This window comes from Copadichromis virginalis, linkage group LG15, assembly GCF_057382275.1.
Source record: "Copadichromis virginalis isolate Kocher_CV1m ecotype Utaka linkage group LG15, C_Virginalis_male_GT1.1, whole genome shotgun sequence".
NCBI lineage: Eukaryota > Metazoa > Chordata > Actinopteri > Cichliformes > Cichlidae > Copadichromis > Copadichromis virginalis.
Window position 1 is genome coordinate 30267903 of NC_140632.1, and position 16557 is coordinate 30284459.

The window sequence follows — 16557 nt, forward strand, 5'->3', positions numbered from 1 at the left end:
GAAACCACACTCAGGCTTGTTGATGATCCCCTCTCTTCTTAACTTAGTTTCAACAACGCTTTCACATAGCTTCATGGCAGGGCTCAACAACTTTATCCCTGCATAGCTTGAAAATCAGTACCAGTTCTTCCCCATTCCTCAGACATGCTCTCATGCTGAACACAGATTGTGTTAAGTAGTCTTGTTTAAATCACTTTCCATCTCTTGTAGACATCTCAGCACTTCTACAGGTATTTGGACCAAATGCATTTTTATTCATCGCCCTTATTTCCTCCTTACTAATTCTCTGCACTTCCTTGATTCTCTTTCCTCAATCCACACTCCTTCTCTAATTTTCTACATTATTTCCTTGAAAGCTGTGCCATGTAAAATATATATTAAAAACTGCATGGTTTGGTGGTAATGAATGAAGACAAGACAACATCAAATACTGAAACAGAATTTTTTTACTGTACATTTCTAAAAACAACACACTGTGTTTACTGGGGGAGACCCAGGAGTACATGTTGCTGTGAAAGCAAAATATTTTACAATCTTTGCTTAATGAAGGATTTCAACTGCTCAACAGTTCAGGCATTGGTGCTATGCGGACCAATGCCCTCCATACCATCATACGTGCTGGCATTTGAACTGCATGCTGATAACAAGCAGGATGTTCACTCTCATCTTTACTCCAGAGGGTAGAAGTATTCCTGGATCATAGTGGTGGTCTGTGCGTTTGCGTGGTTTTTGAACGTGCATTTGTAAATGCAGTCAGATATCACATCCACGGACTCTTTCAGAACAAATCCTTAGCCCATGCAGTCTACCGCTGAATCAAGTCTTGAAAATCATAGCCGCTCAATATCAATTTTCAGCTTTTTCTATTATGTACAGAAATATGTTAGTGATACTTATTTACTCTAGATCATGAATTCTCTAAATGCTTTGCAATTTTACATCCAGAATTTTTTTTTTTTTTTTTTTTTTAACAGTCCTACTTAGCACTCCTTTTTTGGTTGATTTTCTATATCTCTCTATCTCTATATAGGTTTTTTTATCATTAGTAGTAGTAGTGGCCTGCGTTGCCTTGTGAGCTGAAAGATATTTAAAATAAACACACTTCTCAAAATATACTAATGCTTCTCAGTTTTGAGATTACTCTTAAAGCACTGTACCTGCCCAGCACTTAACTGTACACTGTTAGGAAAAAAATAGATTAGATAAATAATTATGTGGCTGAATATCCAGATATTTGTAAGTGTTGGTGAAGACTAAGCCAGATCTTTCACATGCACAAAATCACAACTTCAGATATGTACTAATGTTTCTAATATAATAAGCTAGAAAAAAGCCTTTCTGCCTTCTTGTAGACAAATATTGGTTAAATTCATTTGAAGTGTATATTAAGGAAAGAATAAGAAACCAAAATGAAACCTACAAAGTAGCAGCAAAAGCTCTGATTGGCCAGTGTAAAAGCAGATTTGTCAGAAATAAACAAGTACGTTTAATCTACCTGTAAAGGTTAAACGTGCCACTTCATTGATTGTTTATAACTGAACACTGTAAAAGATCAGTAAATCTGGGGTAAAGTAAACAATTTTAACTATGCCACATATTTTGTCCCCAGTCCTCTTTTTACTGCTCTCAGACAGGACGGAACGTGAGGGTGAGGTCAGCACTCCGGTGTGGGATGATGTAGCGCTCCTCCCTCAAGAGACGCAGAAGCAAATCCTGGGTGTCCTGGGGCCAACGGTAGATTCTGGTACTCTGAAGCCAGCTGGGTACATGAGCCTGTAAGAGGATACGAGGGGTAGCCGTGGGTTAACATGCACAGTCAATGTACGTAATCCTCTGGATTCATGGGCCTTTTACCTGGAACCTAACTGCCCTCATCTCTTTCCTGTTTATAGTCTACGCAAAGCTGTAAACTTTATTTGTCCTTTTCTTTTCAATCAGTTTTTTTGGAGGGTTTTATTTCCTCACATAGGTTTTACTTATGCTTCCAATGCGGGGTGATGGTGAGTGGTTTATTAAAGGGTCAGTTCACACAAATCACAAAGACATGCCCGTCCGTCCCCCCAATCATGTGTTGATCAGTCTTACCTTGGCTGCATTGGGAAACATCACAGGAACCAGTCTGAAGTTCAGGCAGCCTTGCTGGATGTACTCATTTTGAATCTGTGCCATTGTGAAAGGATAGTCAGTGATAGAACTAAACAAAGGCTTCACTCATGAGTTCAACCAAAATGTATTTTCCTTGTCACCTAACATTGACACAATTACACATTGTGATTGATGCTCTGACAGAAAGCAGAAGAATTTGACTGCACTCTGCTCTGGCACACTAACACAGTGAGGAATCTGGGAGGAACGGCTGTTTTCAGTTCCTGGGAGGTATTTCCTCATTCTTCCATGCAATTGAAATGTGAGAGGAGGTACTATAATGATACAGAAAAGCCACAAGAGGGAGACATTGTGAGAAAATATTTGCTTCTCAGTTCCTAAGAGGCCATTTACCTGGTTGTGGATGTACTTTGTGTGCAGGCCATGCTCATCGACTCCATCTCCTTCCACATCCGCTTTGTACTTGGGGCTGATGGCCACAATGATCAGCACTGATTTCTGTCAAAACAATCCTCACTGTCAATTTTTCAGCACAGCTGTGATAAGAGTTGAAGAATTGCCTAATCAAACTCAGCCGTCACACTTACATCATTCAGAAAACGGTCCATCCATTGGTTGATACCCATGCTTCGGATTGAACTGTCAAACATGTCGAGCTGAGGAAAGGCAGAGCGAGTGAGAACATTTGAAGTGGAGTGAGCATCTGCGGGAAATCAAAGGCTGATGGACTTACTGAGGGTCTAAAACCTTGGTCCACGAGAAATTTAACAAACATGAACATTTCCTTGGCTATGTCCACTGAATATGTGATAAAAACTCTTCCTGTCAATGAGGGAGGGGAAAAACAGAAAACAAAAAACCCATCAGTCATTATCCTGAACAGAAGGGAAACATGAAACAGAAGGGAATGATGCATGCTTTGGCACATGGTGGGACTTACTGCACTCCTCAGGAAGACTGATGGTCCTCCTGATCTCCTTCGTGCCTGATCCTGCGCCTGCAAGGTCGGAGCAACCCACGCTGACCTCATGCATCACGTCTAGAGGAGGTGTTGCATAGGGAGGCGCAGAACCACAGTGACCATTAAGAGCACCTTTAAGTTGCTGCCCATTTTGAGAGAGATTCCTGTGGAGGGAAATGATGAGAAATGACCACAGAGTGACTCACAACATACGGTATTGGGGAAAGTATTCCACCAGTGAACCAATGCTGGAATTAGTAGATCATAATGACAAACATTTTCTGGTGAGGTTGAGGCTCCTGGTGTCGGGCTGCTGGGTAACCCGGGTCTTGATGACAATAATTATCGCGTCCGCGCAGGTTTGCTGGAGGCCAGCACGCGCGCTGTTTCAGACAGCTTCCCTGCATTGGCATGTGGCCTGCAGACAGACACAGAGGAGCAGACATAAGTTCCTCTTTCAGATGGTTTAGCAGAAATGAGATGCAGATTGTCCTGCTTCTGGAATGCAATAGCACATTTACTGTTTGTTCTTGAGTGCTAAAATTATGGTTTTAAATGATTGCTGCCTACAACCAATTTTTTTCAGTGACATTCAATATCATATGTCAAATTCATAGTCACAATATGACCAATTATAGTTATCATTTGTTATGGGACACTCGATGTTTCCATGTTATTGAGCGCCAGCCGCAAAGTAAAGATGTCTTAAAGTGGGCATGAGTTTGGTGTTTTAGTGTCCTATGACACAGTATCAACAAACAGGGCTGAAAAAGGAAGCTAAAAGCTACAGTTCACCAGCTTGTCAGTCCCTATAGAATCCCATTTTAAAATGCTTAACATTTTTACAGCCTGTTACAATGTGGCACAACAGCGCTGACTTCTGTGTGAATTTGTTTTCCTGCTCACCTGGTTGGATTATTTTTTTTTTCTTCACAGGCCTAAAGTTGTGGGTGTGATTGTTTATGCTGAAAGGTTTCAGTAAACAGTAGAGAAACCTATGGATTACGTATTTTTTTGTTTTCCACGTAAATCTGTGGACTCCAAACATGTCAGCAAAAACTGAGACATTGTAAGGGATTAAGGTGCAGATTATTTTTCCTTTAATTTGTGACCTCTTTTACGGTGTTCTGTGTAAATATTGGATAATTTTTCAGATCTACTTAAATGAAACAATCCAGTGGTAATTCACTGACATACTCACATGGCATATGTGGAATTGGCATTTTAACATAGTTGATGCTGTTGAAGTCCGATTTGAGCGGTTGGGGGGGCTCCAAGTACTCTGCATCGTCCACAGAGTGGCTCCGGTGCTGGCTTGAAGGGCCTATGGGGTCTTGCTTATACTGCACTTTCTGTCTTAGGCTAACATGCCAAAAATCTTCCATGAATGGGGCATTCACGTGTCCCGAGAGTGGTGCTGCTGGGGAGTTAATGCGAAACTGGTGCTTATACTGGTTCTCAGGGAATTTACTCAAGCCCACTTGTTGTGCTGCCCGCTGTGGAGGCTCAAATTCACGGGCCTCTAGCCTTTTGACGGTCTCTGTGTGTGCGTTACACTGTTCACATGGGGGGAGCCGTTCCAAGTCCAGAGTCTCACCCATTTCAACAGGAATGCTATGATGGGGACAAGGCCCTGAAAGCAAGAAGGAAAAGATCAACAGGTTTTTACTCACTTCACTTAAAATGGCATTTTTGGCAAGCTGATAGCTCTGTGTCTGTGCCTTCCTACCTTTATAAGGGTCCATTTTTTAATTTTATTTTACCAATTAAAAGTGTCTTTGGCCTCTGTGGTGAAAATGAAAGCAGTGTTAAAATAATCTGTTGCAACATGGCACCTTAAAGACAGACACACACAAAAACACACGCACGCACATACACACACACACAGCAAAACGCCCTACATAAAATCAACATGGCGGTTACAAACTGAGACTAGAACCACAGGGAAAAGCATTACCCTTAATATGGCAAACGCTTCTCGGTAGAAGTATTCATGTGTTCTTTTATTTTTCACACTGAAACAAGTGAAAACGGAGGATCTCTACAGGTGGGTTGAAGCGTAACCTGATCGTGACAAACAAGTACAAAGGTCAGAATCATTCATCAAAAGCAATGCCAGGTATTTCTTTTTAAACAATAACTAAAAAAAAAGAGTCAAAAGTTAACATGGTGTTTGACATTACAAGTTAAAGAACAAAGCCAATGTGTTTTCACACCTACCTTCGCTTAAAGCTGCTCAGCCTCAGCACAAACCTGTTTTGTGGCAAACAGGAAACATTCCCGCTGCTTGTTCCTTCCTGTCTTATGCAAATCCTGGAAGTCTCGTGACCCATTTATGCAAAAGGTGTGGAGCGTGAACTCCAGGGCTGCCAATCAGGTTGCTTCTTCAACCAGGTAGGCAGGCTGCAGCTAGCCACATTCAACTGTTTTGTTGGAAAGGTGTCATGTTTTGTTTTCATCACACATTGTGAAGCAATGAAATTGAAGCAGCAGGGGGGAAAAGGATACACAGGACTTGACAGGTAAAGAACATATACTACAGCATGTATAAAACGGTACAGTGACGCATTTTCAAGGCCATCAAACAAGAACATGTTTTTGTTTCATAACTAGACATGATCCATATCACACCCAAGTCTGATTTTCCTTTTTTGTTTTATAAATAAACTGTATTGACAAAGGCCCACAGTCGGGCAAAAGGTTGTATATAATGGTTCTTTGAGCAAAATGCATACCATGTTTTTGTGTGGATGGGAAAAAATGCAGTAACTTCTGGGTCTGAAAAGAGAACTAGTTTAATATCTTAAACTTGCATTCTTTCTGATGTTCAACACTGGTCATTCCTGTGCTTGGAAGAAGAAACCAAGAGGGGTGTGTCATTAAGCTAGATTACTAGGTTAGCAAGAAAGTCTTGTTTTAAGTTGTTTGTCATGAAAGTGGCTTTCTTTCTACCTGACTAAAAAATTGTGGTAATTTAACCTGAACAGGAGTGGGTTATGTTCAGGATTTCTTTTTACAAACGGCTGGACTTGCATATGATTTTTTTTCTTTGCATATTAGAATTTAAATTGTATCTCTGTATCATGGCTTTTGTACCTCACTGATATTGCAAATGAAGCGCAGCTGTACAAACGTCACAATGTTGCTGGAATATTCATCTGATGATGCAGAAAATGTGTAAATGTTCATATACTTGATTCTGATCTGCTGCTCTTTTACAGCGCAGTTAGTAGAATGCAGAACACACACAAAGAGCACCTGTCAATCAATAAAATTGATTTAACTTCTGCCAACAAACTAAATTTCCACATCGCCTTTATTAAGGTACAGGCCAGTTTTAAAGTTCCAGAGCTCTACTGTGAATGATAGGCAGAATTCATAGGGATAATTTTGTATGGAAAAAGATCATATGACACAGCAAAGAAAGGCCGCCTCAACAGAGAAAGTTGCAGAAATTATAGCGTGATATCTCTCATCTCTGACTGGGGTTTTAGGTTTTGTCAAGTCAGCTTATACAAAGAAAGCCTGACTTATTTCCTTGGTAGTACACCCTTCAGTAGTACAGAAGGTTGATTTTAAAACAACAAGAGTGCCCAAAATCAACCTTCTGGGTTAATAATGTAACTTTAGTAACCAGTGACTGTTGGTGACGATGTCAGTAGATGTACTTTATATGTTGGCATCACATACAGTAAAAACATAGACGTAGGACCCCGGTTGGAAAAATTCAGCCAATATGCAGTTCCTTAAACCTGCCTTCTGTCTCAAGTCCACCTGATGACGATAGCTGTGAATGCAAAAGTACTCCCAGTCCCATAGAAGTCCATGAAAAAATGGCTTTCTGACTTAGAAGGAAAACGTTTTGAGAGGTTAAGTTTATGGGCTCAGTCACTCATTTTGGGTCATATTGAATACAAAATAAAATTTTAAATCTCAGTCATAATTTTTTTTTAAGAAATAGAGGCTTATCTGTGGCATTAATTCACAAAATATCTGTTTATCTGTTGGATTCAGCTTTTTGGGACATATGTATAACTTCATAGCAATCAAGAAATTGTTGAGGTGTTTCAGAGCAGGTCATCCATCTGTCCAATTTGGGCTTTTGCTGCAATCTAATATTGTTGTATGTATTGAGAGCCATGACACCAACATAGGTATTTCAATCTTTCTTTCTTCTGCGTATATGCTGATACTGTTCTACCTGTGTAAACCAACCAAACACATCATTCTGGCTTTAGGTTAATATCGAAGTTGATGAGTTTCCGGGGATACAGCCTATAAAAGTAGGTAAGTGTACCTTGATTCACGGCTTGATTCACGGTTCGTTCTATTCTGTAGGTTTTAAACTGGTTAGCACCACAGACACAGGGTTGCTGGAATATGAAGCCTTATGATCCACCACTGAAAAAACTTTCATGGTAGTATTTGTGAGGACAGAGCCCAGTTCAAGTGCCTTCTCATTACAAGTCAGTACCTGGACCAGCTCTTGCCGGAAGCGGCGACTGACCATACAGTAGAGTAGGAAGTTTGTGGTGGAGTTCAGGTTCTGCAGCATGTTGGCAATGTCTCCGGCAACGTTGATTGGAATGCTGTAGTCATTTCTATTAAAATTCTCATTATTGTAGTTGGTCCTCAAGATGCAATACGTGACAAAACGAGGAAGGCTAAGCACAACAAAAGCCACAGAGACGGTTCCCAGCAGGAGAATGGTCCTCCTCAACATGTCCCTCGTGCTTTTACCCTGCATGACACGATACTCCTCTTTAGTGAAGAGCTTACTGGCGTTGCACAAATGGTACCCAATGAGGTAATTGAAAATGATAACCAACACGATTGGAATTCCTCCTGAGAGGAATGTAGTTATCCACACTATAACAGTAGTGTAGGTCTCATTGCGGTATAGACATCTGGGCAATGTGATGTTCTCTCCATCCACTGTGAGGTTCACAGGTGTGACAATATTGATCCAAGCCAGAGGCACAGAGACCAGGTGGGATACCAGCACAATAGCTATGCAGGTAAGCTTAGTGACCCTAGTTTGTGACAAATGCTGTTTGACAGCCGTGCTGCGGAGGACCAAGTAACGCTCGATGGTGAACACCACCACAATCCAAGAGGAGCTGTAGAGTGACCCATACTGCAAAAATCCCAGAATGCTACACCAGGGGTAAGAGTGCCAGAAGGGCTGCAGGGTCCAGAAGGCGAGAGTTAGGTCAATAAGAATTACCCACACCAAGTAGAAAATGTCAGCAATAGCTAGACAGCTGAGGTAGATGATGGCTGTGCTGGACATCCCACAATTACGGAAACAGATCATGTAGAATGTGAAGAGGTTTCCTAGAACAAAGAGTAGGAACACAGGCCCACACTCGTTTATTGATCATTTGGTCAAAGATAAAAGCTAAAACTAAGGATGCATATGATATTGTACACATCCACAAGATACAGTAAGTAGCAAAATTAATCTGATGTCCAGTTTTCACACATTTTTAACTATTCAGGAACTATTTAGGAAACTTCATCTCATGGATTCCATCAAGGATTTGGTAGCTAGCATACATCAGTTAGCTAATGTTGTTGGTTACAGAGTAGCTGTGTCCAAATTCAGAGGCTACATCCTCCTGAGGCCGCATTTGTAGGCCGATTACATCACAACGACGCGACAAAGGCTTGAAGACTGAGAAAAAATAATTCAGATGACTTTTTTCTCAGAATTCTGAGATTAAAGTCAGAATTCTAACTTTTCTCAGAATTCTGGAGAAGAAGAAAAAAAAGATGTGCCCACTTTTTCTTTTTTCCAGTGGCCCTAATCCTCGTCCGCAGCTAAATACGCAATGTCATATTTCTATTTCTACTTGTCTTGTGCATTGTTATATTTTGATGTCCATTATTCTTGATAGATCGTGGAAAGCCAAACGCAATACAAACCTGGAATGCCGATGACACAAAGTAAAGGGTAGTAGATCTTCTGGATAGTAACAAAGATGGATAAAGTGGCTCCCTCCATTGTTTGCTCACATGCTAATACCTGCAATAAAACCACTGGATGTACAGTAAGACAAATAATGTTCAGGGCGTCACATTGTGCAGCTTTTTAAGACCTACTTGGAAAGTTTTAGGTGTAACTGTTAGGATAACATATTGTACATGATGACAACTGTTGAGTTTAAGCTGCTAAAAATAGATTTACATTTTGTAGGCTACTTTGTTGTAAACTCAAAATAACTCTACATGAAAGCTGGCCTACTGTGTAAGGTGGGTTTCATCTGGGTGTAACTAAAACAAAGCATTAATGGTTTCTGAAGAAAGTTATGTTTTCTTCAAATCTCTGTCACTTGGAAATTGCTTGTCTGCGGCCCTGTGTTACTTGAGAGAAGTTAGGGATCCACTGTAATCTTGATGACATACAGAACCATACATATAGCTTTATTCTTTCATCCTTTTTTACCTTTTAGAAGCTTCAAAACTCTGTATGAATATAGCAGTCTTTACTATTAAAGTGAACTAAATTAGACTTACCTAGTTTCTGCAGGATGTGATTGCTGTGCTCCTTTTAGCTATAAAGTTGCCACATAAAGGGGAGTTTTTCCACAGAGATGCATCCCAGCTGGTTATGAGTCCACAAAGACAATGGTATTGATAATATGAAGGAGAGATGCTGAGGGAGCTCCACCTGCTGCTCCAATAAGGCTTTGGGAGGGGGGAGTCACACCACCTGACATACGGTTGAAGGGAATTTTCCTACACAGTGGAAGCTCATTTCTGGCAGCACTTATAACACACGCCTTTACAAACCAAATTAAGTTACTGAAATGACCCCCCTCCCACTCGTGTGTTTTGAATGAAAAAACTTCAAGCAAGAAAAATAGACAGAATTTATTTCTTCCTCACTATGCAGGTTTGTGAAACCTTTTCATTGGACAGCTCCACTGAAATAGAAAGTCATATGAATTTGAAATGAAACTCTGAGATTTCTGATAATATTTGTAAATTTACAGTGAATTGCTCATCACAATTACTCTACAAGTTTATCCTCTAACACATTTACATCTTAAATCTGGGACTCTCCACCATTATAGTCTTAGAACTGAAGAAGATTCTCAGATGAGAGGTGAAACGTTTCCAAGCTCCTTAGACTACGATGACCTGGATGACACAGGCACATTTACATCTCCTTTTTTGTCCTAATCCTTGCTTTTTGGAACATAACTTTTCCTTTGACTTCCTCTGAGTATGTTGTCTCTCTAATTTTGAAAACTTGAGAATACACTTTAGGACATTATTGTGTGCTTTGCATATTACCATTGCAGTGCTGAGCTCAACTAAATTGCAAAATTTCAAGGCAGATTTTTCTTTTTAAAAAGATGTGCCTCCCTCCTTTTGAATGTAGTACTGATTCTGCAGCTGGTGTCCGTCTAAAATGGTAGGTTGCACATTGATGGAACATCAAAGCTGCTCCCATTCCTCACTGGCAGCATTGACTTTTTAAGCTCTAAACTCTCCCAAAGTAAAATTAGCAAATTATTTTGGATGGTGGTGCTGCTCAACTTTAATTCCACTCACAAACAATCATATATTCAACTCACCATTACCTGTGATCCCTGAGCGTGTCGGCATAAGTGGAAATTGGAGCGAGAGTGGCTGAGGAGAAGTGAGTGTGCGTGAGAAAAGGAGTGGCGGCGTTTGGACTGAGTGAAGAGCGAGCATGGATTTCCTCCCCTCTATCCCCTGGAGCCCTGGACCCCTGCCCCACTCACTGTATATATAAATCACTGTGGTTTCACTCTTGTGTCAATAATTTGTCACCTTTATTGCTTGCCAGAACGCTGTCTGCGCTTGAATCCATCTGTTAGCCATGACAAGCTGTACAGTGTGATTAAAGTAATTAGAAATAAGTAACATAACTTGTTTTATAAGGCTGTGATCAGGTGAGATGTGGTGCTACTCTAAAACTGCTTTTTTGTGAATTTAGCCAATTAAATTCAACAAGATTTAAACAGATGTTTCACAAGCTGTATGGCTGATTTATTTATTGATTTTTTTCCAAAAAGTTAGCAAATCTCTTTACTGTACTCATACTAGCTGTCCTCTTTTCTGCCTTCAAATCCTACTGATCAATAAATCAAACAGCAGTGTACAAACAGAATGCTTTAGCTGAGTTTGGAAAATTTGTTGTCATGGAAAAGAAGTGATACCTTTCACATAGAAGACATTGATTTGTCAAACATAGGCGCAATAATCATTAATGGCCATTAATGGTAGTGTTACCAGTTGGTGAGCCAGAGACCTGCACTTTCAGTGACTTTAATCCAGGGGTAGGCAACCTTTCTGATGATGAGTGCCATTTAAAATTTCCTCAGAAGTAAGTGTGCCATATGATTGCATTATGATTCACTCAGATATACACCTGGTTTATATCTGACCCAGATAGACTGCAGGTCATAACTTCTTACCTGAAGTTCAGTTCACCTGACACTCGGACCGTCGGCTGCCTTGGGTCTCTCCTCCTCCTGCCTCCCCTCTCCCCCAGCCACCTGCTGGCCTCCACCACTTGTTAATGTTACTGAATCTGTGGAAGCTCCGCCATAGCCACCACCAAACAACTGAGTTATTTTTACACACCGGCCAGCGTCTGGCCAATCCACCACCTTTCATTGTTTATACCGTTCCAAAAAAAAAAAAAAATCATCGGCCCACCGAGCAAATGCCTGGTATGCCCGATGGCCTGTCCAACTATGGTCGTGCCATCAGTTAACCCTTCGGGCATGCGTGCCTAGGGTTGCCGACCCCTGCTTTAATCCTACTTATATATGTAAGTTTTTGAAAAAAATCTACTTCTAAAAGTACTTTTATTGCACCATGTTTATTCACTCATGAGCTGCTGTAACATCAATTAAATGGCTGAATTACCACCTCAGGTGTTTATTCAGGTGTGTTGCAGCAGGGACACATTCAAAAGTTTAAGGACCCCATCCCTCAACGACTGGAGTTTGACACCTGTGACCTAGGGGAAGCATGTATAATGCAAACAGAACTGGTCCTACATGGAACCCTGTGGAACTCCAATATTAACCTTAGTGTGTGAATAAAACTCCCCATTTACATGAACAAACTGGAGTCTATTGGAGAGAGATATGATTCAAATCAGTGCGGCACAGGACCTTTAATACCTGCGGCCTGCTCTAATCTCTGTAATAAAATACGGTCAACAGTATCGAACGCTACACCGAAGTCTAGCAGGACAAGCAAAGAGATAGGTCTATTTGTCACAGGTCATAAGAAGATAATTTTTAACCTTCTGAGTGATGAGGTCCTAAACCTGACTGAAACTCTTTAAATAAACCATTCCTCTGTTGCTGCTTTACAACAATTCTTTAAAGAACTATTGAGATAAAAGGAAGGTTGGAGACTGGCCTACAATTGGCTAAGACAGCTGGATCAAATCTTTTTGAGTAATGGTTTAATTACTGCCAGCTTAAAGGCCTGTAGGGGTACATATTAATGGTACATAGCCCACAGACTTATCATATTTAAGATTGACACATTATTTAATGGTAGGACTTCTTTGAGCAGTCTTGTAGGAATGGAATCTGACAGACAGCCTGGTTGGATTACTGAAGTTATTCACTGCATACCAGGCAGAATCGTACGCAGTGAGAATGTCACACTATTAACATGATAATCAGGCATAGAGCAGAGCAGCTACCTAAACTAAACTCCCACGGTGTTGGCACATTTCATTCAAGAGGATAACAGCAGGCGGATTATATCCTTGACTTAGCTACAGCAATTTCAGAAAGACATCTACAGTAATGTAATGTATTTGCTACTGCTGTGTAATCCATGTTTTTAAGAAATTATCAGACAAATGAAGGTTTTCAGGGAATACTGTAAAATCTTTAGTTTTTAGAGTATATGTCACAACAAGATCCAGAATAAGATTCCTCCTCCTGCTCTGCTGCTAGCAACAGCAGCCTCCTGTGACTGTGAGGGCTTGTTACCAGTTGTGCTGGTACTAACATGGCAGTTAATTTGTCACATTTTGCTGCATCTATTTTTAGTTTCTTTTTCTCTCTTTTCAGCTCCACCTTTTGACCACTTCAAGTTGTGTGAGGGCACAGGGAAAGTAGGGCCTGGCTGCCACTGGCTCTCTTGCTCTGTAAGCATGCAGTTTCTCTTGGTTTCTCAGGCAGGTGCACACACACATGTAAAACACTGGCATTGGTCATAATAAGTGTCTTGGAAAGAGTGTAAAATGTTTATTGGTCTTTTCTGAGTTCCAAATGCCAAATCACTGAATTAACAAAACGAGTCATGTTAATAAAAAATGGAAATGAAAGATACAAAGGAGAGAAGTTAGCGACACTTAAAACCCATTTAGCTGTACAACTGAAAAATGAGGATTTACCAAAGGCTTTGATACCATCTGCATTAAGACCAGACCAGACCAGAGCTGGTTTCCATTTATTTTCAATGCGTTTCACATTCAGACTCCTGTCACATGAACTGGTCCAGAGCTCCCCTGATCATATACTCCAAATGTCTCTCGAAGGATCACCTAAAAGGGTTAAATAAAATCAAAGACTCAATATAATCGTGTCACTTAAACATAAAAGAAGAAGCAGCTCAGGAGGTAAGATGGTCCTGGTTCAGGTGCAGCCTGTTGATCCTGCAGGCTCGGGTGGAGGACGTGCAGGAGGAAAAACCCCACGATCTGTTTCCAAATGAAGATTCTCAATCAAAGACATTTATACTCTTAAATGAAAATCTTTCTTGTCTCCCAGCTACAAAATAACACACCAGTGGTATAAAGACAGAAACATTTTCACCCAAATAGCAATGAGGGATATGTCAAAATCCTTGTACGTTGCTGTGATTTACAAAAATGTGGCAGATCGTTTGTAAAAGAACCTGCAGCAGCAGCAGCCTAACTAGAAGCTTTTGTGACGGGAAGGCAAAAAAAAAGAAAAAAAAAGTGGACTGTGTCATGCTCACCAGGAGAAACTTTATGCAATAACACGTGTAACTGAAAAGTAGAGAATAAAGCGATGAATTCTCTTTTATAGGAAATGAGAAAAAAATATAGAGCCTTCCAATTCAATCTCTAGAAAATAATAGAGAAGCTACAGTATAATACACATACAGATTAACTGTGCCTCCTCAGGTACTTGACTTCCTTTTATCATTATTATTACTTTTGTGCAGAAGAAAATAAAATCTGAAACGGAAGCAGACAAACTAAAACAAGCTTTTCTTATTTACATTGAATACAAGGAACTGCATTAGCACAACCCCCAGTTAACCCCAGTTCCATCAGCCTTGTTAACTATGGCATTTACAGAGTTCAGACACTAGGGGGGCGTGTCGGAGACTGAGGGCGGTGTCGTCAGGGGGTTTGTATTGGAACTCAAGTTGAGCTGAGGAAGCTGTACACATCCCTAACATAAAAAGGCCAGGCTGAAAAGGATCCATAGTTTTTTTGTTTTTGTTTTTTATATAGCACTGCTGTAGCTAATCGTGTCCAGGCCTCGAGCTGACCCCGAGAGAGAGAGAGAGACAGAGAGAGAAAGCAAGAACAGGGTGTGGGGGGTGGTAGCGGTGGGTTAGAGGTTGTCCCCGGGCTGGTACTGAGGTTCGGTGGCTGTGAAGTAGTCTTCCAAGAAGGCTTGCAAGTACTCAAAGGTGGGCCGCTCCTCTGCGTCCTTCTTCCAGCACTGTAGCATCAGCTCGTGCAGCGAAATGGGGCAGTCCTGTGGGCACGGCATCCTGTAGCCCCGCTCCACCTGCTCCAGCACCTCTCGGTTGTTCATACCTGAAAATTAAATGCAGGAAGCAGGTGAGAAAGAGCGCTCGGGAGCTCTGCCTGGGATCACGCAGTGATCAAATTCAAAAAATCAGTTCTTAACGTGCTGAATCTGCAAAGGGTTGTTTAATGAAGATCTGTTTAATTAAAACCTCTAACTGAAGAAAGCAAAATCTACAAAATAATGTTACTAAAGTTTTGAAAAACATGGCCTAGTCTGAACATGTCGTGCGTTGTCGGTCTTAAGTGCTCCTCAGTAACATTCAATATTCACTATTTACTGGCACTTATGCTTATGTTGGTTGCTGCTGTGGTCTCCCTACTGTGTTCTTCTCTTTTTGCTTATTTTCTTTTCAGTAGGTGATCAAACAGACACACAGCAGTGGATGGAAGCAGCTACAAAGTTTGCTTTTCTTCACGTTGGAGGTTGTTAATCAGGTGCTTTGATGAAGGATTCCTGTCGGCTTTTTCTCAGTAAAGATTTGAATGTTGATTACAGCTGGTTGTTCTGGATGCTAGAAAACCCCTTTTTTGACTCCACCTGAGCTCACCATCTTTTTAATCTCTTTAATCCCATCTCTTCGCTCTTTGTAATCCCTCATTTTGTAATCAAGTTATTTGAGTTACTCAATGCATTGTTGCAGCCTTATATTGACCAATACAGAACAATGGGAAAGGACAAGGAACTCAGTGAACATCGACGAAGAATTGTAGATTTATACAAGTTGGGAAGGTCTTCTGGAGCCATTTCTAGACAAGTGCTGATTCAGATCATCAGTTGAAACAACTGTACTCAAGTAAAAGTTATTCTGATGGTCTAACATTGGTTAGGTTGTTTAGGAACAACTCACGATCCACTGTGGCTCGAAACCTGCCAAAAACTGGAATCTGCTCAAACACACAGTCATTGTCCTCAGTGCTTGACTAAAATTTGAAGCCAAATGCCTTCTGGAGAAAAGCTTTATGGTCAAATGGGACAAAGAATTGAACTAGTTGGCCACAATGACGAGAGATATTATTGTAGTAGTAAAGATGAGGCAAAGCTGAACTCTGTAACAGTGTCAAGCATGGTGGTGGTAGCGTCATGCTCTTGGGATGTTGTGCTGCTAGAGGCTCGTGGTACATTGCACAAAGTGAACGGAATAATGGACTACCTCCAAATTCTCCAACCAGACAGCCAGACAGTTGAAACTGTGTTCTAACACAGAGGCCTTCCCAACACACCAACCTCATGCCTATTAAAATTTGTGGACTATGCTTCATGCCAACCTACTTCAATGAACAGTCAAATATCCAGTCTGAAGTATGCTAGAAGCTTGTTGTTGGCTCCCAAAAGTGTTGAAGTGAAACTTGCCACGAGACATTTAACCAAATTTTACTGATGTTGTATAATTTTGACCCTGAGATCAGATAAAATTCAATATAAATTCAAATGATGTCTTTTCCCTTTTTAAAAACAGCTGAATTCTACGGGGTCTCTTTCCAGATGATCTGAGAAACCTTCCAGTTTTTAACTGAATCTGGCAATAATCTTCATCTCAAGTGTCTCCTGGGTAGGATAGTTCTCTTTCTTGAGTCCATTTTTCTGCTATTTTGTCCACTACCTTATAAAGCTGTTAAGGTGCTGCTTTTCCCTCAGCTCACTTGCAAGCTAACCATCCTCACCTGCTCTCTACAGCAGAACCAG

General features: G+C 40.8%; 3 protein-coding genes across 6 annotated transcripts in view; all 3 read right to left on the bottom strand.

Moving 5' to 3' along the window:
- Positions 1-428: 428 nt before the first annotated feature.
- On the bottom strand, positions 429-5357 carry traf3ip2a (TRAF3 interacting protein 2a). The gene is made up of 11 exons (XM_085432887.1): positions 5288-5357; positions 5025-5131; positions 4797-4852; positions 4269-4700; positions 3344-3485; positions 3047-3231; positions 2840-2928; positions 2694-2762; positions 2500-2604; positions 2086-2160; positions 429-1773 (listed from the first exon to the last, which is right to left on the bottom strand). Exons 3-11 carry the CDS (start codon positions 4810-4812, stop codon positions 1627-1629), a joined length of 1260 nt encoding a protein of 419 aa, XP_085289013.1. The 5' UTR covers positions 4813-4852; positions 5025-5131; positions 5288-5357; the 3' UTR covers positions 429-1626.
- Positions 5358-7394: 2037 nt separating this feature from the next.
- Positions 7395-9074, bottom strand: LOC146692716 (putative G protein-coupled receptor 139). Its single transcript, XM_085433480.1, has 2 exons — positions 8996-9074; positions 7395-8404 (listed from the first exon to the last, which is right to left on the bottom strand). Exons 1-2 carry the CDS (start codon positions 9072-9074, stop codon positions 7395-7397), a joined length of 1089 nt encoding a protein of 362 aa, XP_085289606.1.
- A 4237-nt stretch (positions 9075-13311) lies between these two features.
- The window catches only part of fynb (FYN proto-oncogene, Src family tyrosine kinase b), an 88725-nt gene continuing 85479 nt past the window's right edge, over positions 13312-16557 (bottom strand). For all 4 annotated transcript variants that reach the window (XM_085432892.1, XM_085432890.1, XM_085432889.1 and 1 more), the window contains one exon: positions 13312-14879. In XM_085432892.1, the coding sequence (XP_085289018.1) occupies positions 14671-14879 (209 nt within the window). In that variant the 3' untranslated portion in view covers positions 13312-14670. The remainder of the gene's footprint in view (positions 14880-16557) is intronic.